Source organism: Dasypus novemcinctus, chromosome 10 (assembly GCF_030445035.2).
Source record: "Dasypus novemcinctus isolate mDasNov1 chromosome 10, mDasNov1.1.hap2, whole genome shotgun sequence".
In the NCBI taxonomy this organism is placed as follows: Eukaryota; Metazoa; Chordata; class Mammalia; order Cingulata; family Dasypodidae; genus Dasypus; species Dasypus novemcinctus.
Genome location: NC_080682.1, coordinates 4,726,536 through 4,752,729, shown reverse-complemented (window position 1 = coordinate 4,752,729; position 26,194 = coordinate 4,726,536). Strand labels below are relative to the sequence as shown.

The window sequence follows — 26,194 nt, the reverse complement described above, 5'->3', positions numbered from 1 at the left end:
CATGCGCCACAGCAAGCACCCGCCACCCTTGGCTCGCTCTCTGAGCAGTCACCGATTCTGGGTACTTTATGGACGTGGAGTCACGCACGACGTAGCCTCTTGCGTCCGCTTCCTTCACAGCTAAGGCACTAGAGGCCCCCCCCCGGGCGGTGGCACACACCGGCGCTGCACCCTCCTCTTTGCCGCTCACGGCCCATTGCGTGGGTCGAGCACTCCTTGCTTCTCCACTCCTGGCGGTGGACCAGGCTGCTTCCACCTTCGGGGGATGGTGGCTAGTGCCGCTGGGAGCACGGCTGTGCCAGCTGCTCTTGGTGCTGCGGGGCACGTCCCAGGTGCGGGACCCCGGCCCCAGGGCCCTCCCCCATCAGCCTAGTCAGCTGCTGGCACCCAGCGCTTGTGCTTTGGGGCACGACGCTTGCTGTAATGAAAGCCATCGCGGGATAATGGCTTGCCCAAGGCGCCTCCCCGTCCCGCTGGGCACGGCTTCCCCAGCACCTGGCCCGCACTCGGCCCTGGAGAACCCGGGGCTGAGTGAGCGGGGCCCACGGCAGGCGGCACGGGCACTCCTGGGCCTGGGCAAAGGGGACTGCAGGGTGGGCCGGGCCCTGGCAGGCGTCCAGCCAGCCTGGGAGGACGGAACAGCACGTGGCTTGGTGGCTGGATCTGTCCTACTGTGGCCGAGAGCCCCAGAGGGGGCGGTCACTGCCCCTGGCCTCGTCACCATGGGAGGCGCCGGCGCTAGGGAGGCCGTGCTGAACAGGCCAGGCAGGCAGACGGACGGACGGATGGCTGCCCTGGCGCTGCGGGCCATGAGGGGGGGTGAGCCGGCGAGGCTCCTGCCTCTGGCCCCAGCACAGAGACCCTCCAGCGCCGGGAAGCCGCGAGGACGGTCCCCACCCCACTGTAAGGTTGTGCTGCCAGGAGGGCAAGTGGCTGAGGGCTGGGCAGGCCTGGAACCCGGGCTGGGGGGCGGGTGCCCCTCGGGCGCTGGTTCTTGGAAACGGGGGCGGCAGCACCCACAGCTCACCGTGTCCCTGCTGTGGTCCCCGCCGTGGTCCCCGCCGTGGTCCCTGCCGTGCTGCTTGGCCACGGCGGGGCCTCACTGCTCCAGGCGCAGCTGGGTCCCTCCCCTGCACGGCTCTGCCGCTCGCAGCCGCCACCAACGCCCTTCTCGTTCTCCGGGGCCCTCACGGCCTCGTGGGTGCACAGGCACCGGCTGCCTGCCCTGGCTTAAGAGAAGCATTCCTCAGAACTACGTATTTCCAGCCGAATGTTCAAAAAGGATAATTCCTTCTCCCCTCCCCGGGAAAGAGGCCTTTGCGCTTCTCTTGCCCGCACCGCAGGCGTGGGGTGGGCAGCCTTCTCCACCCGGCCTGGGCACGCCGAGCGCCACCGGCCCGTCACCCCGGGGCAGGAGCAGGTGCCGGCGCGCGGGCCCCCTGGCCAAGGCTTCGGAGGGCTTCCAAGGTGGGGGGTGTGCAGGACAGTAGAGGGGTGCAGGCGTGACACGAGCAGGCCGAGGGGGCTCCGTTCGTGGGAGATCAATTCCCTGGGTGTGTGGGCAGAGTTTGCTTCTCACGTTTGCTCAGAGCCACCCAACGATTCTTAATGTTATGAAGTACATATACTGTCATATTCGCCGTTTGGACCACCTTCAGTGCGCCGTTCAGTGGCATTATGTTGTGCTGCCATCACCACCGGCGGGTGCCAGAGCACTTTCGTCACCCGCCCCCCAGCCCCGGCTAACCTTGGATCGACCTTGTCTCTAGGAGCTTGCCTATTCTAGGTGAGTCATAGAAGTGGAATCATACGATATTTGCCCTTGGGTGTCAGGCTCATTTTGCGCAACCCGACGTCTTCAAGACTTACGCATGCTGCCCCTGTAGCAGAACCCGTTCCTTTTTTTTTAAAGATTTATTTTTTATTTATTTCTCTCCCCTTCCCCCCCCCCCCCGCCCCCCTGCCCCTGTTGTCTGTTCTCTGTGTCCATTTGCTGCGTGTTCTTCTTTGTCCGCTTCTGTTGTTGTCAGCGGCACGGAAATCTGTTTCTTTTTGTTGCATCATCTTGCTGCATCAGCTCTCCGTGTGTGCGGCACCATTCCTGGGCAGGCTGCACTTTCCTTCGCGCTGGGCGACTCTCCTTACGGGGCGCAATCCTTGCGCGTGGGGCTCCCCTATGTGGGGACACCCCTGCGTGGCAGGGCACTCCTTGCGCGCATCAGCACTGCGCGTGGGCCAGCTCCACGCGGGTCAAGGAGGCCAGGGGTTTGAACCGGGAACCTCCCATGTGGTAGACGGACGCCCTGTCCACTGGGTCAAGTCTGCTGCCCCCGTTCCTTTTTATGGCCGACTGATATTCCACTGCTCACCTACTCATCCACAGATGAACCCACCCAACTCCTTCAGCCTTGACTTTCCATTTTCACATGGAAAGTTCTTCCTTCTTTCCCAGGAGATGCTCAGCCTCCCATTCCACTTGAACGTGGTGTGAGCGGGCCAGCTCAAGAAACTGACCCTCTGAGAGCAAGACCCAGAATGTGACAAGGGGGTTGTCAGTTCCTCTGCCCTGAGCTGAGCCCGTCCCCTTCTCTGGGGCCCCGCCCCAGGGGCTCATTTCCTTTCACCTGCGAGGGAGGCACAGCAGGTTAGGGTCCCTCTAGGAAGAATGAGCCGAGACTTGGGGCAACCTCCACTCAGCCGCAGCCTAGCGGGGCCAGGGAACCAGAGCCTGTCGGAGGAGCCGTCCTTGGCCGCAGCACTTTCTATTTTCAAACCGGGTGCAAGGTTTTTGCTTATTCAACTGTTTCTCCACCTAGAAGAGGAATCCTGATGTCTTGATTTATGGGTGTATTTCCAGCACCTGGCCGGGTGCCGGCATAAAGTGGCTCAGCATTGTAATGTTTGTTGAACGAATGAATGAGGACATCTAACGGTGGCCGTAACCTCACCTGTCAAAGTTAGGGACACTCTAAAGAAGTGTCAAGCAGAAGGGAAGAGGCTTTCTGGTTGTACCACGGTCACCTGCTGAAGGTGCCTTAACGACATGCACGTTCTGTGTCCAGGCAGAGGATCGGGTGGAGGCTGGTTCCCCAAACGCAGCCCCTCAGTGGCACCCTCTTTTGTCTGCGTCAGCAATCACTGCTTCCAAATTCCCAACAGATGGTCGTCTTTGAGATTTGGAAACAAGAAATCCCAGAACTTCCAGAACAATCAATTATTCTGTAATTTTCATAACACTGTGTTTACGTGCTTTTAAATAATTATGTGTGACCGTGGTGAGTAGTTTCAGAGGTCTGCTCTTAAAAATCATAGACACTCAGTTTATTATTATAAGCCAATACACTGTGAAAATATCGTATATTTTATTTATTTTAAAAATATTTATTCTAGTCTTATTGTTTTTGGAAATGGTTCTCTCTGACCCCCCACAACATGGTCCCACACACATTTCCTCCTTTCCTGGTATGATTAACGGATTCTTGTTGGCACTGTGGGGTTAATGTTTTTTCATTTCTCCCCCGGCTTTGTTGTCGGTGCTCACTGTCTGCTGTGTCTGCTCACTGTGTGCTATGTCTGCTGGTCGTCTTTTTTTTTTTCAGGAGGCACCGGGAACTGAACCTGGGACCTCCCATGGGGAGGCAGGTGCCAATTGCTTCAGCCACCTCTGCACCCTGCTTTTCTGGTCTCTCATTGTTTTTCCTCATACTGTCACCTCACTGCATCATCTCATTGTGCCCAGCCCATCACGTCAGCGCACTGCCATGCTTGTCTTCCTCAGGAGGCACCAGGAACCGAACCCAGGACCTCCCATGTGGTAGGTGGGTGCCCAAGTGCTTGAGCCACATCCGCTTCCCAATAGCATATATTTTAATGACGTATAAAAATTATCTCTATTGGATATAGGCCTTTGATCACAGAAAACATTAAAAGGCAGGATCAGGGGAGCAGATGTAGCTCAAGTGGTTGAGCGCCTGTTTAACATGTACGAGGTCCTGGGTTCTATCCCTTGTACCTCCTAAAAACAAACAAGTAAAAAAACCAGCTCTCTTGGGGAGCAGATGAAGTTCAGTGGTTGAGCATCTGCTTCCCACGTGTGAGGTCCTAGGTTCAATCCCCAGTTCCTCCAAAAAAAAAAGACAGGATCATTAAGGCTAAATAAAGGCCAAATAAAATTATTTTCAAATTTAAAGGTAATTCCACAAATATTTTTTATTTGATTTTTATGAAAGCAATAGTTGCAGGTTTTCAGAAAAACCATGCAGAAAGTACAGTTCCCATATACATCCTCCCCCCAGTTTTCCCTATTAACATTTTGTGTTAGTGAGGAAACTTTGTTATAACTGAAGAAAAATTATGATTGTAATTACATTATTTACTATAGTCCATAGTTTACATTAGGGTTCACTCATTGTGTTGTACAGTTCTATGCTTGTTTGTTTTTAACTTCTTATTCTAATAACACAAACACAATGTAAAATAAATCCCCATTCTAACTACTTTTGTGTGCGTAATTCAGTGGTGCTAATTACATTCATAGTGTCGTGCTACCATCACCATCATCCATCACCAAAACTCTTCCGACACCCCAAACAGAACCTCTGTACCCACTGAGCATGAACTCCCAGTCCCCACCCCAGCCCCTTGTTGCCTGTATTCTAGTTTCTGACTTTATGAATATGGATATTCTAACTATTTCATATCAGTGAGCTTGACACTGTTCATCCTTTCGTGTCTGGCTTATTTCACTAAACACAATGTCTTCAAGGTTCATCCACATCGTCACGTGCATCAGGGCTTCATTCTTTCTAAATATTGTTTAATATTCCATTTTACCAATAGACCACATTTTGTTTCTCTATTCATCCATTGTTGGATACTTTGACCCCCAAACATTTAATATTTAGAACATTAATTGCTGTATCCAGTTGTTCTGATCTTTGTTTCATGACAAATATTCCAGTCGTAGAAAAAACTTTTTTCATTTGACATTGATGTTGCTCAACGTTTTATTTATTTTTTAATTTTTAAATTTCTCTCTCCTTCCCCGCCCCCCATTGTCTGCTCTCTGTGTCCATTTGCTGTGTGTTCTTCTGTGTCCACCTGCATTCCTGTCAGCGGCACCAGGAATCTGTGTCTCTTTTTGTTGTGTCATCTTGCTGCATCAGCTCTCCGTGTGTGCGGCGCCACTCCTGGTAGGTGGTGCTTTTTTCACCCTGGGCGGCTCTCCTTGCGGGGCGCACTCCTTGCGTGTGGGGCTCCCCTACACAGGGGACACCCCTGCGTGGCAGGGCACTCCTTGCATGCATCAGCACTGCACGTGAGCCAGCTCCACACAGGTCAGGAGGCCCAGGGTTTGAACCCTGGACCTCCTATATGGTAGGTGGATGCTCTATCAGTTGAGCCACATTCGCTTCGCTTGGTCAACGTTTTAGAAGTGTCTCTGAAAGCGTCTTCAACTTTGGCAATAGGGAGGGTACGAGTTACTTTTTTTTTTTTAATGGGTAAAGTGTTCTGGCTGCTTTATTAAAAAATCAAAGCATGTAGTGAACATTCAGATACTGGAATACTCCAGCAAATGTTATGGGTGGTATCTAAATAATGTAACATTGCGCTATCTTAGCAGAGTTCATGGCACCACATAGAACCCCTTGCTGAAACAGCTGATCTGAGGATTTTCTATCAGGGTTTGCATAAAGTATACTATGTGTATAAATGCATGAGAGCGATTTTCTTTCCAAGTGTGACTTGATGTTAGCAGAGACAGGGCTGAGGCCACAGGGCTGGGAGCAGGGCTGAGGCTGCAGGAGGGGCTGCCCGATGAGAGCGCAGCTCTTATCTCCCAGGTGCCCCCGGCCTGGTTGGGGAAATGTTGACCTTAACCTTGGACTCCAGCATTTTCTGCCCCTGCTTTGACTCAGCGTCCGTGGATTCTGTTGAGCCAGTAGTTTCTCTGTGTTGACTGCCAGGTTTAATTCTCACGAGAGAATTAAAACACTTTCCCCCTTTTTTTCCATTTCTGGACTAATTTTTCTCCCTTTACAGGCTTCGGAAAACATGAATTTTCTGAGACATAGCAGGAAGGAATTCCCATGTGGAAATACTAGGGGAGCATTGTGCCTTGTGGGCTCAGCTCTGTTCCTCCCGCTGACGGCAGAGGCCACTGGCTGTCCCCACCCCGTGAGGGCCCTGCCCACCTCCCCTTCCGTCCATTGGTCAGAGCGGGGCCCCGGGCCCACTCCTAGCCCATTGGTGGCCAAGGTGGAGGTGATGCCAGAGTCTGGCTTAGACCAAGCCTGATTCACTTGGGGCAGGAAGGGAGAGGACGGACACACGGCCCCAAATCAAAGGGAGTTCTGCTGGTGACAGCAGGGATGGCTTGCGTAGTGCTCCCGGCTCCCTAACCCTCACAGCAGTCCTAGCAGGTGGTATCATCTTTGCTTTACAAACGGGGGAGTGGAGGTCCAGAGAGGGCAAGCATCTTATCTAAGAGTGCACAGCACTAGCCAAAAGGAGTAGAGTCAAGGTTTGAAACAGGCCACCCAGCTCCAGGGTCCACTTTACAGCCTCTGCGAGGAAGGGACCTTTGAAGAGGGAAGAAGGGAAGAGGGGCCTGGCTGGGAGCGAGCTGGCTCTTATTTTCCAGCCCCGGGAGCCTCACAACATCCCAGTGTGGTGGCTTGTGTGGGCGTTACTAACCCCATGCGACAGATGGGGAGGTGGAGGCTTGGCCTAGGCCAGGGACGTTGCCCGAGGTCAAGGCCGACGTGGGCCCCCTTTGTCTGGCGCTGTGATGAGATGAGCGCAGCGAGGCTGTCAGGAGAGGCAAGCCGCAGGGGCGTAGGAGGGGCCTTGGCACCGTAATTAAGTGGGTGAACGCGGCAAAACCTGTATGCCCGGGCAGGGCAGGGCCCTGAGCGCCCAGGCTGGCACCCTGCCGGGGTAATCCGTACACCCCCTGCCACTGACCCAGGCGCTCCCGCCCTGGCTCTGGGTCCTGGAGGTGGCAGTGTCCTGGGTGCCACCCCACCTCCACCAAGCTAGGAGCTGTGGGTGCTGGACACATGGCCCGTGGCTCTGCGCTCTGGGTTCCCACCCGCAGTGGGCCGCCCTCCCGAGGACCAGGAGAGGCTACGCAGGGAGAGGGGATTTTATGAACCGCGCACTAAGGTGATTTCCTCACCAGTTCACCCGGAGGTGTCCACGCTCCCGGGGACTGATGCGCACTAACCACGCTTATGACGGGCTTGTGGGTGAGACAAAAATTCAATGAGTTGGCTTCTGACGATACATGGACCTGCCAAGGGCACAGAGCACGAGGTCGATGGTCTCCCCTGCCTGGAGGCCGCTGAGAACTTACCTTCCTCTTCTGCGAAACGTTAAGAAGAGAGGAACTGCGGGCAACGGTTTTAAGACTTGGGTGAGGGAAGCGGCCGTGGCTCAGTCAGTTGGGCTCCCGTCTACCACATGGGAGGCCCTGGGTTTGTGTCCCGGGCCCTCTGTGTGAACAAAGCTGGCCCGCGTGCCCCGGAGAGCTGATGGCCCGTGCGCTGCAGGGAGCTGGCAGAGCAAGATGACGCGACAAAGGGAGACAAGCAGATACAGAAAAAATGCGTAGTGAATGGACACAGAGAAGAGACAGCAAAGAGAGGAACAAGCCGCAAGGCGGGGCGTAAATAAATAAATACATCTTAAAAAAAAATTTTAAGAATTGAATGAGATGAGTAGGTAAAATGTTGGGGCTCATTTGTTCCCCTTCTCCTCATTTGGGGCTCTCTGCCTTAGGAGAACACGTGTGGGAAACCCCGACAAGGCTGACGCTAAGAGCTGCCGTGGCCAAGCCGAGGAGGCTCGGGGCGCCCGCCTCCTGCCCTGGAGCCGTGGGCTGCCCTGGGGCCCACTGATCAATGCTTGCTCTTTGGCCATCCTTTTGAGAGACCACTCCGTGGCCATGACAACTTGGCGCCTGGCCTGGATGGGAGCCCAGGTTCTGGTGGCTCCAGCCCCACCTTTGCCCCCAGACTAGTACAGTGCCTGTGGGCAAGTCAGTTTTGCAAACCTGGGCCTAGTTTCCTCATCTTTGAGGGAAGGACGCATCATCCAACAGCTCCCAAACGGGCCTGTCCCAGCTCAGACCTTCCTGCCGCACACTCATCAAACCGTGCTTGAGTATGTCTTCCTGACCTCAGCAGGAGGCTCCTCCTGGCAGCCAGCTCGCTCACTTTTCGAGGAGGGAGAAGGGCTCTGGCTGTGCTCCTGGTCGACAACTAACCACGCTCTCTTGACTGTCATCACCGCTGAGGCATGTTCAGGTTTCCAGGCTGGCGACTGGGCAGCAGAAGCTGAAGCCAAGCAAGCAACTCTGACAAAAATGTCCTCTCCACATTTTTTCAAGCCTTGTATAGAAGAATTGGGGTGAAAACATCATTTTCCATCTTCATGGTTTTGCTGAGCCTTATAAGGATGCTGTGTAATCTCTGAAAGGTTTTCCAGCTAAATAATTCTGGGATATAATTTAGCTGGGTGGGATAGAAATAACTTCATTGAAAAGTCATTTAGCTTCCTAAAAGCGATTCTCCATGTTTCTTTCTGTATTCGGCAGGGTTCTCTAGGGAAACAGAATCAACAAGAGATATCTGTCAACGCATGCAATTCTGTAAGAGTCTCTCATGCAGCTGTGGGGGTGCACAAGTCCAGGTTCGCAGGCAGGCTACAACCAGGGGGTGCAATGAAAGTCCAGTTAAAGTTCTTGACAAGTTCTGGGAGATGTTGGCTGTCCAAAGACGAGCTGGGAAATTCTCTCTCAATGCTGGAATCACTTTCCCTTTTAAGGCATTCAGCTGATTGGGTTAAGGGTCATTCCTTGCTGATGGCAATCTCCCTGAAGGATGTAATTATGACCAGCTATCTATGATTTACCACTGCAGTAAAGTCAATGGTGACTAAAATCCATAAATGCCCTTGTATTACAGTTAGCCCAGTGCTTGCTTGACCAAATAACTGGGTACAATTATCTGATCGAGTTGACACACTTTTTCACCAAGGCTTTATTAAAGTAACATTCATTTTTCCCCTCCTTATGATAAAAATAATGCACATTCATGATAAAATATCTGGAAAATACAGACTATCACAAAGAAAGAAATAAAAACTACCCACAGTAACAAGTGTTACACACCAAGGCAAGGTATTGGTAGTGAGGTGGTGTATGGGAATATTGTATTTTATGTGTGATTGTTCTATAAAACCAAAACTTCTATAATAAAATTTTTTTTTAAAACTACCCATAGTTCCACTCAAAGATAACCACTGCCAACATTCTGATGTATCTATCTCCAGGAAAAAAAATTTTGAATACAATAAAATATGTTCATATGTAGACATATATTTTTCTTTTAGAAATTTGAGACGTTTTAATTTAGCTTTTCTAAACTATTTCATTTAATAAAATAAATTCATTTTATTAACACTTACCACTTATTTAATAACATTCTAGACTTTCAATATACAAAAAATTTTACATAATATATGTTCCACTTACATACTCTCTTTTTCAAATTTGGGATCACACTGCAATTTGCTTAAAATTTTTTCCCATTTAAAATAATTAAAGTAGCATTTACATATTAGTGTATGTCCATTATGTACACAGACACTTATGGTTGTTTAACTTCCACCCCAACCAGGGGATAAATTTTTTGCCTGCCTTACCTTTCTATATTGTTAATGTTACAAAGTACTGTGTCATTTGCAAGTACAGTGGTTTAACCACTCTTTTTTTTTAAGATTTATTTATTCCCCCACTCCCCGCCCCTTTGTCTGCTCTCTGTGTCTGTTCACTGTGCATTCTTCTGTGCCTGCTTGTCTTCTCTTTAGGGGGCACTGGGAACTGATCCTGGGACCTTCCAGAGTGGGAGAGAGGTGCTCAATCTCTTATGCCACCTTAGCTCCCTGGTCTGCTGTGTCTCTTATTCTCTCCTCTCTTTTTTGTTGCATCGTCTTGCTGTGCCAGTTCTCTGCTGGGGCCAGCTTGCCTTCACCAGGAAGCCCCGGGAATTGAACCCTGGACCCCCTATATGGTAGATGGAGCCCAATTGCTTGAGCCACATCTGCTTCCCTAACCAGTCTTTTTCTTGGCCATTTTTCCTCTTCCTGATTTTGTGATTTGGGGACATAAAATGGATGAAAGTGAATGAAAATGGGGATTCTCATTTTCCTGGAGCTAGACCAAGTGAGCTGCTTCCTTCTCTGCTTGAAAAACTCACCCTTCAAGCTCCAGCTCATATGCTCCTCCCTGCAAAGCCTCTGAGATGCTGGCTGGAGGGTTGGTTCCTCCCTTCTCCGTGGCCTCACACCACCAGGTCATACGTAGTTTATAGGACAGGCATTCTCATGGCCCGTGCCGTCAACTTCCCTCCAAGCTGTGGACTTCTTGGGGTGGAGAGGAGTCTTAGGCAGAATTGAGTTCCTAGAGCCTAAGCCACTGCCTGTTTCACTTGTGTTCTATAAACACTCATTGAATGAACGGATGGGCTACCCTGCTGAATCAAAATCTGGTATTGTGCCTCTTTCTTAGGAGACAGGTATTTTATGAGCAAGGGTGTAAATATGGGCTGGATGAATTACGCAGGTACACCTGAGGAGAGCTAGAAAGTGCTCTCTGTTCCAGACCTGGATAGGCGAACTGACCCTGAATTGTAGGTGTGTGGAGGTGGAAATGGTACCTGTAGAACACCTGTGCTGGTTTGGAGTTGTGTGTAGCCCAGAAAAATGTTTTTAAATCTAATTAAGTCCTGTGGTGTAAACTCATTGTAAGTAGGATCTTTTGATGAGACTACTTCAGTAAAGGTATGAGCCACCTCATTCAGGACGGGGCTTAATCCTACTGCTGGTATCCTTTATAAAGAGAATGCCTAGGGAGTGGAGTGGCTCAAGCAATTAGGCACCTCCCTCACACGTGGGAGGCCCCAGGTTTGGTTCTTTTTTTTTTTAAGGTTTATTTTTAAAAAAATTTATTTCTCTCCCCTTCCCCCCCACCCAGTTGTCTGCTCTCTGTGCCCATTCACTGTATGTTCTTCTGTGACCGCTTCTATCCTTATCAAGGGCACCAGGAATCTGTGTTTCTTTTTGTTGCATCATCTTGTTGCATCAGTTCTCCTCGTGTGCAGCGCCATTCTTAGGCAGGCTGCACTTTCTTTTGAGCTGGGTGGCTCTCCTTATGGGGTACACTCCTTGCGCGTGGGACTCTCCTATGTGGGGACACCCCTGCGTGGCAGGGCACTCCTGGCCCACATTAGCGCTGCGCATGGGCCAGCTCCACACGGGTCAAGGAGGGCCCGGGGTTTGAACCGCAGACCTCCTGTGTGGTAGACGGATGCCCTAACCACTGGGCCAAGTTCGCTTCTCCCCAGGTTTGGTTCTGGTGCCTCCTAAAAAAAAAGGGGGAAAAAAAAAGACAAGCAGACAGGAAGTGCAAACAATGAGTGGGGGTGGGGAGTAGTAAATAAGTACATGCATCTTTTAAAAAAGAAAATAAAGACAATGAATATATAGAGAAAAAGAAAACCCAAAGAAGCTGAAAGCAAGGAAACCTGGAAGAGAAAGTAGAGACCAGCAGACACTCCCATGTGCATTGCCATGTGGCAGAGGAGCCAAGAATCACTGGCAGCCGGTCTTCAGGAAGTACTGCCTTGATGATACATTAATTTGCACATTTGCACGGCCTCAAAACGTCAGCTAATAAATACTCATTGTTTAAACTGACTCATTTCACAGTTTCTGCTTTAAACAGCCCAGGAAACTAAAATGACACCCTATAGACTTGTGGTTGTCCTTATCATTACAAAACAGTAAAAAGCGGAGGGCCAGAGGTGAAAATTCACATTCATGTGTAGTTACTCAATAATTGTTTATTGAAAGAAAGAAAAGATGGAGGCAAGGTGTGATACTGGACTCGGAGAAGTTAAGAAAGCCAAAGGGAGCACCTGCTCCTGGTGAGCTCACAGCTGGGAATCACAAGGGACGGGTTCCCTCGCTCCCCTTCCCCCCTTCCCGTGCAGCCTTTCCTCAGAGCTGGATAGTTCAGGGGCTGCCTTCCTCCAGCCTGACAAGTGGTGAGCGGCAATGATGTCCTGACACTTGGTTTGCAAAGCCTGTAATCTGGGGGTCAAATCCTGAGGGGGCAGCATCTGCTTTATTAAAGGTGTACTTATTAATCTCTGAATCCGCAACACCTAGCACTGGCCCTGGCCCCGAGGAGGCCCTTAAAGACGTCTGCAGGAGGAAGGGTGAAAAGGACCACCAGTGACAAGCGCCTCGCGGGTAGGGCCGACTCATTTCCCCACAGGACAGATGGGGGCTGAGTCCCGGGGGGCTGCCCGCAGGGCCGGCGTTGACCCAGTTGTGGCCGGCCCCACCACCCGCTCTCTCCCCGCGGCGCCTCCCCAGGTACAACAGGCAGAGTCAATCAACGGAGTGTTGCGTGGAAACCGCGTCCCTCCGAGCCCGGTAAGGACTAGGTCAGAGGAGGCAATACTCCAGGCCCCGAGCCCGGGTTCGCGCCTCTCCAAAGCGGGAATTAACCGCCTCTCGCTAGAGAGAGGCGAACTCAGAAGTGACGCCCGGAGAACACGGATACGCCGCGGCTGCTCACTGAAGTCCCCCGCTGTCGGGGAGGCTGGGGAGCGAGACCGGGGACAGGCCGAGGCGTCGAGACGCGTTCCCGGCTGAGGAGCTGCGCTCGGAGCGGCGTCCGCACCGCGACCGCTGAGGGGCGGGGCCTGAGGCGGGGCTTCTGTCGCGCCCAGCCAATCAGCGCTCGGAAGGCGCCCGCCCGCCCCCAACCCGAGGAGGCGGCGCTTGCGCACTGGGCCGCGCGTGCCACGAGCCCGCCCCCGGCGCCGACGCTCGCGCCGGCGCGCCCGACGTCGGGCACGTTGACGCCGGTGACGCGCAGGCCGGGCCCGCTCCTCCTCCGCTCCTCCAGTGTCCGGCCGCCGGCCGGCCTTAGTGACTGGGGGCGGCGGGCCCGGGGCTGCGGGCGTCGGCGGGCGGGCGCCGGGCGCGGGCTGCCTTCGTCGGCCCCTGAGCTCGCCCGGAGCGAGCAGCCGCCCGCAGCCGCCGCGGAGCCTCCTCGCCCGCTCCCGCCGGCGCCAAGGTAAGGGAACCGGGAGCCTGAGGCGGCGGGGGGCGCCGCGGGCCGGGGTGGTCCCCGCGCGCCGCCGCGAACCCCCGCACCCCGGACCCCGGCGTGGGCAGCTGCCCCTTCCGCGCCGCCGGGCTGCGCGGCCCTTTAAACGGGAGCCCCGGGGGCAGGGTCGGCGTACGGGGCGCGCCTGGGGCCGGGGGCGAGGCCCGCGGCGAGCGCCCGCGGGACCCTCCGGGGGACGCGCCCGCCGGCCCCGAGGGACCGGGCTCTGGGGCTGACGAGCACCCCCCTTCCCTGAACCCGGCGACCCCGGGGGAGGCGACCTGTGGCTGCGCGGAGCCCGACCCGGGAGGGCTCGCGGTGTCAGTGGCCTTCGGCACCCGGGGTCCGGGGCTGCTGCGGCACCTGACGCGGGAAGTGACTTGAGGGCCTGAGCACCGCCAGGTGCGCCGTCTTGGGCAGCTCCCACGGGGGTCCGTGGCGCCCCGAGACGCAGTCCGGAAACTCGGGAGCGGCCGGCTCCCCTCGCCCCGTCTTTATGTTTGCGACACTTAACAGTCTCTCATAATCTCATCTTTCACTTTTCCTTAACCCCAGCCGTCCGGCGCTATATGACCTGCTATATGCCCATTGTGGAATTTTGCGTGTGTGTGTGTGTGTGCACGCGCGCGTGCTGAAAACTTACGTAAGTTAGGTCGACTGACCGACCATCGCAGCCATTGAACACTACCTCTCCCAGCCCTGCACGAGTCCTGTTCTCTTCCCCGCTCACCACATGCAGCCCCAGACTTCTGGGAGCCGCCAGTCCTTCCCAGGAGCTGACTGCACACATTCCTGTGAGATGCCCAGTGGATTTTGTACTTGTCAGTTTTACTGGCTGTATGCTCCTTCTGTGCTTTCCCTGAAAAAAAAAAAAAATGATAGGGTAGCATGTGTTTTGACTTTCTCTCCCCCACCGGGAAATAGAAAACAAAACACAATCGGTTAAGAAGCACAGTTGTTTTCAACAACAATGAAAATAATAGCCTTGCGGACGAAATGCCGCAGCGTTAGTTCTTTACTCTTTCTTTCTCTGTGTCACTGCACTTAGGACTTGTGCCTTTGTGTTTTAACGACTTGTTTGTGCAGGAAGCCTAACGGGCCTGAGAACTACAAGGTGGTCGCTTCTCATTCGTCAGCTACAGATACCTGTAAGGGAGCAGATGTGGGGTACCTTGTGTGTTGCACCTAGTGACTGACTGCCTTCTGGGGCTTTCTTTTCAAGATGATGTGTGAGGTGATGCCGACCATCAGTGAGGCTGAAGGCCCCCCTGGAGGAGGGGGGAGCCATGGATCTGGTTCTCCTTCACAGCCAGACACAGACTCCCATTTCGAACAGTTGATGGTCTCCATGCTGGAAGAGAGGGATCGCCTTCTGGACACACTGAGGGAGACGCAGGAGACGCTGGCTCTAACCCAGGGGAGGCTGCATGAGGTCGGCCACGAGAGAGATTCTTTGCAGAGACAGCTCAATACTGCACTTCCACAGGTAAGGGTGCTTTCAGCTGGAAACTTCCCATTCTAACCACCACATGCTTCTCTTTTTTTATTTTTTTGATGGTGGCCCTGCTAATACTTTAGATTTATATTTTGTCTAACTAACTGAATGGTGGTTTCTGGTGATTATAAATCAGATGTGGATAGAAGGTTTAGACTAGATAGTTTTAAACTTCTCAGGGAGAACAAACTCTACTGTACTTTCAAGTCATGTGAAAATACCCTGTCGTTCTCATCTTATCCTTGACTCAGTAGAAGGAATTACTTAGATTTGGGAAAGTGCTTCAGAGTTTTTGAAAAAGACCATAAAGTAGTCAAGCTCTGTGGTACCTTCAGGTCTCTTGTCATAAACTTGATTTTTTTTGTTGTTCTTTTTTTTTTAAAGATTTATTTATTTTTTTCTTTGTCTTCCCTTTCCCCTCCTCCCTAGTTGTCTGTTCTCTGTGTCCATTCGTTGCATGTTCTTCTGTGACCGCTCCTATCCCTATTGGGGACCGGGGATCTGTATTTTTTTTTATTGAGTCATCTCGTGTGTCAGCTCTCCGTGTGTGCGGCGCCATTCCTGAGCAGGCTGCACTTTGTTTCACGCTGGGCAGCTCTCCTTACGGGGTGCATTCCTTGCGCGTGGGGCTCCCCTACATGGGGGACAACCCTGCGTGGCACTCCTTGTGCGCATCAGCACTGCGCATGGGCCAGCTCCACACGGGTCAAGGAGGCCGAGGTTTGAACTGCGAACCTCCCATGTGGTAGGCGGATGCCCTGTTCATTGGGCCAAGTCCGCTTCCTTGTTTGTTTTTGTCAAAAGTGTATTTCCAATTTCTAATGAAAGTTATAGGAAGATAAGATTAATTTCACAGAAAAGTGTTTCTAAAGCCTGCATTTACCACAACATCTGTGTCCTGTGAATCCAGTTTGTTTTAGAGGGGTGGAATACTGGAGATTGACTTCTTAGGAACTTTTTCCTTGGCAGATGAGAATTATAAAGCTTAAAATCACCCTGAAGTTCTTACTCCTGAAGTTTATTGCCTTTGGACCAGTGTTTCAAAACCTTTCCTAATGGAATTCATTGAGGACTTAATGATAATAAAAGGAGAAAGTGTTAAAACTAGAAAAGTGTAAGCTCTGGCCCAGCGTGTAGTGAGAGATGAGTGGGTTACTTAGGTGTTTCAGAGACATCTAGGTGCTTAGTCAGAGAATGCACCTTTAAGGTGCTTTTGGGTAGACCTGAATAAACATACATTTATACTTTCATGATGGATCTGCCGTGATAAATTAGTAAATTAATAATTATTGGCCTTAATGCATTTGTTGGCTTTAGTCAGTTCTCTTGAAAGATTGATAAGCCAAATATTTGGATTTCCTTTTTAGCAACAAAAATATGATGTTAGTGTTATATATTCCTTTTTTTTGGATTAGATAGTCACTATGTTTTTTTCTCAGATGCTTATAAATTACTGGGTTTATCAGTTTTTATTACCACAAACTTAAAATAATTGACCAAATTATTATGTTTTACTAGGATTTTATCGTATTTGGAAATCTTTTTTTTTTTTATAATGGTCTTTGCTTTCAGGTAATTTGAGCTGCATATAGCAAAGTGTAGTTTTTTGAAAGAACGGACGCAAAGGACATAATATGGAGTGTGTGTATGTTAGGGGTTGGACAGGTGAGTCTCCTGCAGTGGTGGTCCTCATACTAGTTAGGTGAGGCGGTTGCACAGTCATGTGTCTCTAGCTGCTACTTAGTGAAGTAGCCTGGAAATGCCTTAGTCACTGTATAATGTGATGATGTTAGTGGATCATCATCTGAGCACCTGATTCTAGCATTTCAGAAACATGGTAACCATGAAGTAACCTTTTTTTGGACCTGTCCCTTTCCTGGAATTTGTCTCGTTTTTGTTGGCTAATAGTGTGGCCAGATAGCATATGGATAAAGAAAATGCATTTGTATTCCTGGTACATTATGTAGGCAAGTAACAGCATACTTTAAAAAAAAAAAATTGAAGTATGATGTGTATCAGAAAAGTATACAAATTTAAAAAGTACACCTCAGCAAATTTTTTACAAAGTTAACACACTCATGTAGGAGTGTGTTACACCACTCTCTGTGATTCACCCAAATCGAAAAATAGAAATTACCAGCTTCCCAGAAGCCTTCTCCCACCTACTCCCAGTAAATATCCCCCAAAGATAACCACAGTTTTGGCTTTTCATCTTTGATTACTTTCGTATGTTCTTGACTTTATGGCACATGAAATAAAAAATTTGTATCTTGTTTCTTGATTCTTTCAATGAGCATTATGTTTGTGAGACTTGTCCTTATTTTATGTAGCTTTGTTCATTCTTATTTGCTGTCTAGTAATCCGATATATATGGCTATATCTTAATGCATTTATACTGCTTGTGGGCATTTGGTCTGTTTCCTGTTTTCACAAATGCTGCCCCGAACATTCCTGTTTGTTTTCTTTTGGTGCAAATATGTATAGATTTCTGTTGGGAGTATATGAAGGAGTGAGATTGTAGAGTGATAGAAGGGTAAGCATTGTTTCAACCTTTATGGCTATTGCCAGAAGTGTTGGTTGTACCAGTATATACTACCACCAAGAACATAGGAGAAATCCATTGTTCATCTGCCCTTTGACCTGTGGCATCGTCAGTTATTTTCCTCTTAGCAGTTCTGGTGAGTGTTTGGTGGTAGGTTTGCAACAGGGTTTGATTTGCTGCTTCCTCATGACTAGTGCACAGGTAGAGGTAGAGCTGCTCCACATGTGTTTACTGGCCATTCGGTCATCTTTTGTGAAATGACTGGGTAAGCCTTTTGGTCCATTTGCGGTTGGGTTGTTTTGTTTCTTATTGACTCGAAAGAGGTTTTTATATATTCAGAACTCATATAGATATGGTAGTTTTTTTTAGACTCTATTTTCACTCTCTCAGTGGTGTCTTCTGATAACAGAAATGTAGTCCAATTTATCAGTCTTTTCTATAATGTGTAATGCTGTTTGTATCTTAAGAAATCTGTTAGGCCAAGTCTTTTGCATTTAGACTGTGATCCATCTGAAATTGATTTTTATTTGTGGTATGAGATAGGGTCAAGATGCATTTTTAAACATATGGATTTTGTTGACTGAGCATATGTTGCTGTGCATTACAGTATAACATATTGCATCTCTCTCACAAATCAAGTGACTGTATACACGTGGATATGTTTCTGAACTTTCTGCTCAGTTGGTCTTTTTGTCATCCTTGCACAAGTACTGCACTGTCTAAATTAATGTAGATTTCTAGTCAATCTTGATAGTGGTAGTTTAAGTTCTCTACTGTTGTTTGTTTCCAGGATTATCTTGGCTAATTTTAGCCCTGTGCATTTTCACATAAATTTGAAAATCTGTTCGGCAGTCTTTTCTGAAAAAATGTGCTGAGATTTTAATTGGGATTTCATTTAATCTGTAGCCTAGTATGGGGAAAAACAATATCTTTTTTTTTTTTTGAGGTACCAGAGATTGAACCCAGGACTTTGTACGTGGAAAGCAGGCACTCAACCACTGAGTACATCTGCTCCCCATGATATCTTTTAAATATTGATCTTCTCATCCATGAGCTTGATGTAACCCTCCGTTTATTTAGAGCTTCTTTGATTTGTCTTACTATTTTGTAGTTGTCTGTGTATAGGTATTGCACATTTAAATTATAGGTACTTGATATTTTTTGATGCCATTATAAATTATAGTTTTAAAAAATTAAGTTATATAATTGTTATTGGTAGTATATAGAGATAGAATTGATTTTTGTGTATTCACCCTGCTAATTTAATTCATTTTCAATAATGTCTAGATTCTTTTGTTTTTTTCTATATAGACACAGTTATGTCTGCAGGTAATGAAAATTTATTTTCCCCTTTCCAAATACTATAATCAGTTTTCTTTTCCTGTTTTATCACACCACTAGAAACTCTAGTACAGTGTTGAATAAAATCCATGCTAACAGGTATTCTTGTCTTGGTCCCAATATCAGGTGAAAAGTTTTCAGTATTTCATGATGAAGTATTTGTTGTAGTTTTTTGATAGATATTCTTTTTTTTTTTTTTTTTTTAAAAAGATTTATTTATTTATTTAATTTCCCCCCCTCCCCTGGTTGTCTGTTCTTGGTGTCTATTTGCTGCGTCTTGTTTCTTTGTCCGCTTCTGTTGTCGTCAGCGGCACGGAAAGTGTGGGCGGCGCCATTCCTGGGCAGGCTGCTCTTTCTTTCGCGCTGGGCGGCTCTCCTTACGGGGCGCACTCCTTGCGCATGGGGCTCCCCTACGCGGGGACACCCCTGCGTGGCAGGGCACTCCTTGCGCGCATCAGCGCTGCGCATGGCCAGCTGCACATGGGTCAAGGAGGCCCGGGGTTTGAACCGCGGACCTCCCATATGGTAGACGGACGCCCTAACCACTGGGCCAAAGTCCGTTTCCCTTGATAGATATTCTTTATTAGATTTTGAAAGTTCTCTTTTATTCTTCCTTTACTAAGAGTTTTTTAAAAGTCCCAAATGGGTGTAAAATTTTCTTAAATGACTTTTCTTCAACTTTTGAGATATTATTTAATTTTTCTGTGATGTAGTGGTTTAGCTCTTTTTCTTTTTTTTAAATGTCAAACCAGCCTTTCAATTCTAGAATAAACCCAACCTAACCTGATCACAGTATTTTCTCCTTTCACTGGCTTTTATTTGCCAAAATATCATATAGAATTTTTGCAACCGTATTTATGAGCGAGATTGACCTGTAATTTTACTTTCTAGTATTGTCTTTGTTAGCTTTTGGTATCCAAGTCATGCTGATCTCATAAAACAAGTTGGAAAGTGTTCCTTGCTTTTCTGTTTACTGGAAAAGTTCCTGTAAGATTGTTGTTTTCTTCTTTAAATGTTTGGAGGAGTTCATTGGCAAAACTATCCGGTTTGGGGTAAGGCTTTAAATTTCAGGTTCAGTTTTAAAAGTAGATATAGGATTTTTCTCATTTTATATTTCTGCTTGTGCCTGTAAATTTAGATAACGCATTGTACCTAGGAATTTGCTCAGGGCACCCAAGGTTTTCCATTTGTAAATGTAGAGGGGTTTACAATATCTGATCTGTAGCAATGTCCCCTCTTAAAACTTCTTGATGTTTTTAAAAATTTATGCTTTGTCTCTTTCTTAATTTTGTAGGTTTATAAAATCAGTTTTATTAGCCCCTTTGAAGAAATAGCTTTTGGTTGACTTTCTTCTGCTATTTATATGTACTTTAATAGACATTTTTACCATGTCTCACATGTCTCTCATATTCCTTTCTACTTTTGCTGTACCCTTTTTCCCCCTCTATGCTTCTCCCTATTTTTTTATTGACCTTTCTATGCCAATCCTCTCCTCAGCTGTGTCCAGTCTGCTATTAAGTCCATATACTGTGTTCTTAAGTTCAGTTGTAGTTTTCAGTTCTAGAATTTCCGTTTGGTCCTTTTTTTTTCCCCCAAACATATCAATTTTATTGATACATATCAGTACAGTTTATCCAAAGTGTACAATCAGTGGTATTTGGTATAATCACATAGTTTTGTGTTTATTACTTCAGTCATTATTAGAACATTTTCAGTATTTCAATAATAATAAAAAACACAAACAAAATTCTTCACCTCTCAATCTCTGTTTCCCCTGCTGTACATAGCTGCTATTTCTGGCTTTTCCTGTGCGTTTATTTATTTGTTTATTAAGCAGATTTATTGAGATATATGCACATACTATATGATCTATCCAACGTGTATAATCAATGGCTTTTTTTTAGCTGGTAAAAAGTCCTTTATTGTAAAATTGTAAAGTATATAGAAAAATAGATGTAAAGAAATTAAAAATTTTAAAAGAGTGCAAGACCAGGTTAGAGTAATATAATCAATTATAAGAAATAGCATAGCAACAAACATTTATAAATGTAAATAATAATTCAAATATAGAAATCATAATTCTAATTTTTATATCTCAGATCTAACTATTGGATGTAATAATCTCTAAAAATGAAATAAATCACTGGTTTAGTTATTTAATTTCCATTTAGGTCATAGTTCTTTCTAGATAATCAAACTCCTATTTGGGAATTCTTCACATCTTATTGGAATGAATTACAGCAGATAACAGTTTGTCAACTCATAATTTTATGAGGCAGAAAAATTCAAAATCTTGTTCGACTGGAGTCATTCTAAATCATTATTGATCCAAATAGATTATTTTAATAAAAAATATGCATAAGAATGGGTTGAAGAACAGTGAAGTGTCCAAAAATATCTCTTCTGCAGCCCTCCTCAATTAAAAGCGGTTATTTTATGTAAAAAAAAAATTACAGAATACTGATCACAGAAACAATTTGCCAGCTGTACTAATTATTGCTCATATACTGTAATGTTATTTTACATTTGTCTGGTCTACTTTAGCTCTTTTGGTTACTATGTGTACAGAATACCTTTTTCCCAACCTTTGATTTTTAACCTGGTTGTGTCATTATGTCTGAGGTGGGTCTCTTGTAGACAACATATAGCGGCTCATATTTTTTTATCCTTTCTATCAGTCTATGTCTTTTGAGTGGGGAGTTTAGTCCATTAACATTCAGTGTCACTACTATAAAGGCATTACTTCATTTTGTCCTTCGGCTCTCTCTTGTCATATTGTTCTTTTTCTGCTTATCCTTTAGTTTACCCTCCTTAATTATCTTCATTTATAAACTTCTCCAAATCTCTCACCCTTGGTTTTTCCTTTCAGACTGCAGCACCCCTGGTTAGTAACTCTTGCATATCTTTGCATATCTGGTCTTTTGGTAACATATTCTGTCAGTTTTTGTTTGTCCGTGAAGACTTTGAACTCGTGTTTGAAGGACACCTTGCGGGCTATGGAATTCTTGGCTGGCAGTTTTTCTCTTTCAGTACTTAAATACATCATGCCACTTTCTTCTCGCTTCCATGATTTCTGATGAGAAGTTGGTGCTTAATCTTACTGAGTTTCCTTTGTATGTGATGCTTTGCTTTACTCTTGCTGCTTTTAGGATGCTCTCTTTATCTCTGATATTTGAGATTCTGAATAGTAGGTGTCTCAGGGTAGGTCTGTTTGGATTTATTCTGTTTGGGGTGTGTTGTCCTTCTTGGATATTGATATTTATGTCCTTCATAAGGATCAGGAAGTTTTCATTATTTCCTCAGATATTCTTTCTGCCACTTTTCCATTCTTTTCTCCTTTTGGGACACCAGTAATGCAAATGCTTGTGTGTTCCACTTTGTCATTCAATTCCCTGAGACTCTGTTCCATTTTTCCCATTGTCCTCTTTCTGTTCTCATCTTTTCCAGTTCAAATGTTCTATCTTCGAAATCACTAATTCTGTCTTCAAGCAATTCAAATCTGCTCTTATGTGCCTCTAATGTATTTTTTTTTTTTTTTTTTAGTAGCAGGTTTTTATTTTCTGAAGTTAATAGACATTTAGGTACCAAATAAATCAAGTGGGTCCTGAGCACCCAACCAGTATAGGCAAAATAGTAGGCCTCAACAATAAAGTGGCAGCTCCTCTAGGAATCAGTGCCCTAAGGAAGGATGCCTCGGAGTGGAAGCAAAGTTAGGCCTCAGCCCCCTTTCCCGGCCTGAGGTTTAGCAAAAAATGGAGGAATAAAGCGCTGCATGTTGCGTACCACCAGGAAAAGCCGGTCAAGACAGGAGGTAATGGAAGTTCGGAGTTGCTCAGGGTCTTCGGCGCTCAGTCGGACAGCCAGGATGGTGCTGGTCACTGTGAGCTCCTTCTGAACTGGTCCCTGGAGTTGGGCATTTGGGGTCAGGAACCAGCGGGCGATCTCTGCCTCCATGGGAGATGGGAAAGGCATGGTGAGGGTGAGCTGGAGTAGTCGGCCTCCAGCACCTCCGGCTGTTGGTGCTGGGTCTCCACCCGGTCCTGGTGTGTGTGGGACTCTCTCGACTGGGGGAGTGCCGCTGACTGTGGCTGCCCCTTCTCCCCCAATGCCTGGATTATCAGGGCCATCAAGGCCACCAGGACCACGCTGGCCGCTGGGGGCACTGGGACCCCTCTGGCTGCCCTGGACGTCCTGGGCACCTGCGCTACCCACAGCACCGCCTCCGACTTCATCTTCGTCCTGCATGGCTGTGGCTCCCCTTCCTTCTGCTACTCTAATGTATTTTTTTTTGTTGTTACTGTATGTCAAGCATTTATTGAGCTTCAGAAGGAAGTGCATGCCCAGATCCTGATCACCAGCTCCTCAAAAAGGGAGAAATTCATGTTTCAGTCCTTGGGATCCCCAGGAGTGGGAGGGCCTGGTGAGATTCCGCCCGCAGTCTGCCAGAGCACGGTGCCCCCGGGAGGAGTGTGAGGCAGTGCCGCAGGCAGAGTGGCAGCTCACAGACACGTTTATTTGGGCATACAGCTGGCAGAGCTATGCAAGTGGACACAGGTGGCCGTGCTCCTGTCTGAAGCGCACTCCATGCGGGGCTTGAAGCTTTCAAAGCTTTACTTCTTTTGTCAGCACTCCTGATTTTATAAATGACGAGGCTCATCAAGCCCATTCCTACCCAGATCTCCTGGTAGACTTGGGTATAGTAGGGCTTCATGGGGATCCAGACATTTTTAATAATGCTCTGAAGCATCTCGGCGAAGCATGGGCAGCTCAGGCCAGACCAAGACCCCATTGGCTCTAATGTATTTTTAATCTCAGCCATTGTGTCTTTCATTCCCATAAGGTCTGTTACTTTTCTTTGCAATGTTTCAAATCGTACTTTATGCTCTCCCAGTGTCTTCTTAATATCCTTTCTTTATTTAGTCATGTTTTCTTTAAATTCTTTGAAGTGACTTAGGAGAGTTGTGTGATTATTACTGATAATTTGTATTAAATCCTGTATCTCTTCAGGATATTTGATTTGTTCTTTAGGCTGGGCCATGTCTTCCTGTTTCCTAGTATAGCTTATAATTTTATTGCTTATGTCTAGGTATCCGAATATGTTAGTGTATTTACTCTGGTGGCTAATTTCTCTCTCTTGCTTATTGGTTTGTTTGTTTTTTTTCCCCCATTGCTCTTCTTTGATTTGGGTTCAACTTATTCTCAGTCTTTAAAATTAGCCAGCTTAGGAAGCGGCTGTGGCTCAATCATTTGGGGTCCCGTACCATATGGGAGGCCCTGGTTTGCGTCCTACGGCCTCCTTGTGAAGGCAGTCTCGCCTGCATATGTGGAGAGCCGACCCAGCAAGGTGATGCAACAAAAAAGGGAGACAAGCAAAAAAAAAAAAAAAAAGGAAAACACAGAAAAGCGTGCAGTGAACGGACACAGAGAGCAGGCAGCGTGCAAGTTGCAAGGGGGGAGGGGAAATTAAAAAAAAACAAACAAATACAGACACAGAAGAACACACAGCAGATGGACACAGAGAGCAGACAGCACGCAAAAAGCTACAAGGGGCGGGAAATAACAAAAAAATGGCCAGCTTATGATTTCAAAATCAGGCCAGGGACTCCCTAGTGGGGTACAGATTTTCCCTTAGGGGTTGGATAACAGAGAGTGAGAAGTTTTTGTTCATGCAATTTCCACACTGGCCAGTAGATGGTGATAGTTAGGGGCCCTTTCCACAGAGGTGTTTCAGTCTTGCCTGTCCTGTGTTCCTGTATTCAATCTCCAGATTGGGACTCACAGTAGACTTTGCTGGCCAAAGTCATTGAAGAAAAGCACCCCAACTTCCCCTCCCTTTTCCCTTGAAACAGCTGACAGGAAGGAAGATGTCTGTTCCCCTTAGTTGGCTGTAGCGAGTCAGGGGTTTTACCCCAGCTTAGTATCTTGGTGGGGGAGGGGAGCTCTTCCCAGCTGCCATGGGAGCATGGTAACTCATATTTGTCATTTTGGCTTCTTCGTCTCTCTGTCCCTCACCCTCGTTGGATATGTGTAGCTGTCCTGGTCACCTGACCCCCCAAGCAGGTCCCTCAGACAGCTTTTGGCTCTTCATTGTTTTTGTGAGAGCCTTCAGCTCTGCCTGGTTAGTCTGTTGCCATCTCCCACAGCCATCCTGGTTCTTTTTAATAGACTTTTGTTTTCTAGTGAATTTTTTCCTTCTGGCAAGTATATTTTTGACAATTGAAGTTTGCATTTGGTAACTCCCGCATAGGGGTCACTCTGGGTCTATTTCTTTTTCTTTTAATCTTGGTCCTGTTTGTTGATATGCCTGTATTTGTTTCTTTGCTTGCTTTTTAAATTGAGTACTGGACATTATGTATGGAAAACTGCAGAGGTTCTGTGTCCCCAGAGTTGCCTCTTGTCATCTGACACATGCCCAGTGTAGGGGCAGATTATCTCAGTGCAGTCAGGTGCCGAGTGACATTGAGGCTCTGATGCAGGCTTTGTGCACCTCGGCCTAAGCTGGCTTTGCCCTCCTAGGGCGCAGTGCTGCAGGGTTTCCCTCCGAAAGGTTGGAATGTTTCCCTGAGCTCCTCCTCCTTGGCAGGTCCTGAAGCCCAATTTTTGTCTCCTTAACACTGTGAGAGTACTGAGTGCTCAGCCAGTTTTTACAGAGTGCTGAGCTCTTTTTCTATACCTCTGTTTTCTTTGGGACCTCGGCCCTTTAAGTCCTGGCTGTTCTGTTAGGCCTTTAAAACCAATTTTTTTCTCCCCAGCGCCATGAGACTGTCCAGAGCTCTATTAGCCCCTACTTCCTGCTTGGCTTTCTGCTGTTTTCTTCCCAGGTTATTGGTTTATTGCTACAAATCTCTGAGGAAATCATCAGATGCTCTGAGGGAAAGAACTGGCATTTTGAATATTGGGCTCACCTTAGTGAGCTTCCAGTTTTTGTTTGTTTTGTCTTTTTATTTATTTATTTATTTTTCTCCCCATCCCCCCCCACCCTGGTTGTCTGTTCTCTGTGTCCATTTGCTGTGTCTTCTTTGACTGCTTCTGTTGTCAGTGGCACGGGAATCTGTGTTTCTTTTTGCTATGTCATCTTGTTGTGTCAACTCTCCGTGTGTGCGGCGTCATTCCTGGGCAGGCTGCACTTTTTTTGCGCTGGGCGGCTCTCCTTACAGGGCGCACTCCTTGCGTGTGGGGCTCCCCTATGCGGGGACACCCCTGCGTGGCAGGGCACTCCTTGCGTGCATCAGCACTGCGCGTGGGCCAGCTCCACACGGGTCAAGGAGGCCCGGGGTTTGAACCGCGGACCTCCCATGTGGTAGGCGGACACCCTAACCACTGGGCCAAGCCCGCTGCCTGTTTTGTCTTTTAAATCGTGGTCCCTCTAGGTTTTGGGTGCCTCCATATCTCTTTGATACTTTTAAACAGAATTTTTAAAAAATATATTCATCTTTTCTAGAATTTTTGGTTGGTTGACTGGCTGTAAACTACTGATATATAACTGGAGGTGAGGGGGAAAAATCTGGTGTGCAGTTTTAAACGTCATAGTAATATAGTGATTATCCTTGTTTTGATATGGGAGAAAACAAAATCCACTGACTTTGTGCATTACACATTGTTCTTTTTCTAATCAGACTCTCCACATTGC

At 47.6% G+C, this 26,194-nt stretch overlaps 1 protein-coding gene across 10 annotated transcripts in view; it reads left to right on the top strand.

Annotated features, from left to right (window-relative positions):
• Positions 1-751: 751 nt before the first annotated feature.
• The window catches only part of PPFIA1 (PTPRF interacting protein alpha 1), a 159,127-nt gene continuing 133,684 nt past the window's right edge, over positions 752-26,194 (top strand). For 7 of the 10 annotated variants that reach the window (XM_071217918.1, XM_071217917.1, XM_058305003.2 and 4 more), the window contains exons 1-2: positions 12,926-13,153; positions 14,409-14,672. In XM_071217918.1, coding sequence (XP_071074019.1) covers positions 14,409-14,672 — 264 coding nt within the window. In that variant the 5' untranslated portion in view covers positions 12,926-13,153. Of the gene's footprint in view, positions 904-12,919; positions 13,154-14,408; positions 14,673-26,194 lie in introns of those variants that run through there. The other 3 variants (XM_071217919.1, XM_058305001.2, XM_071217915.1) reach the window with 3 other exon arrangements.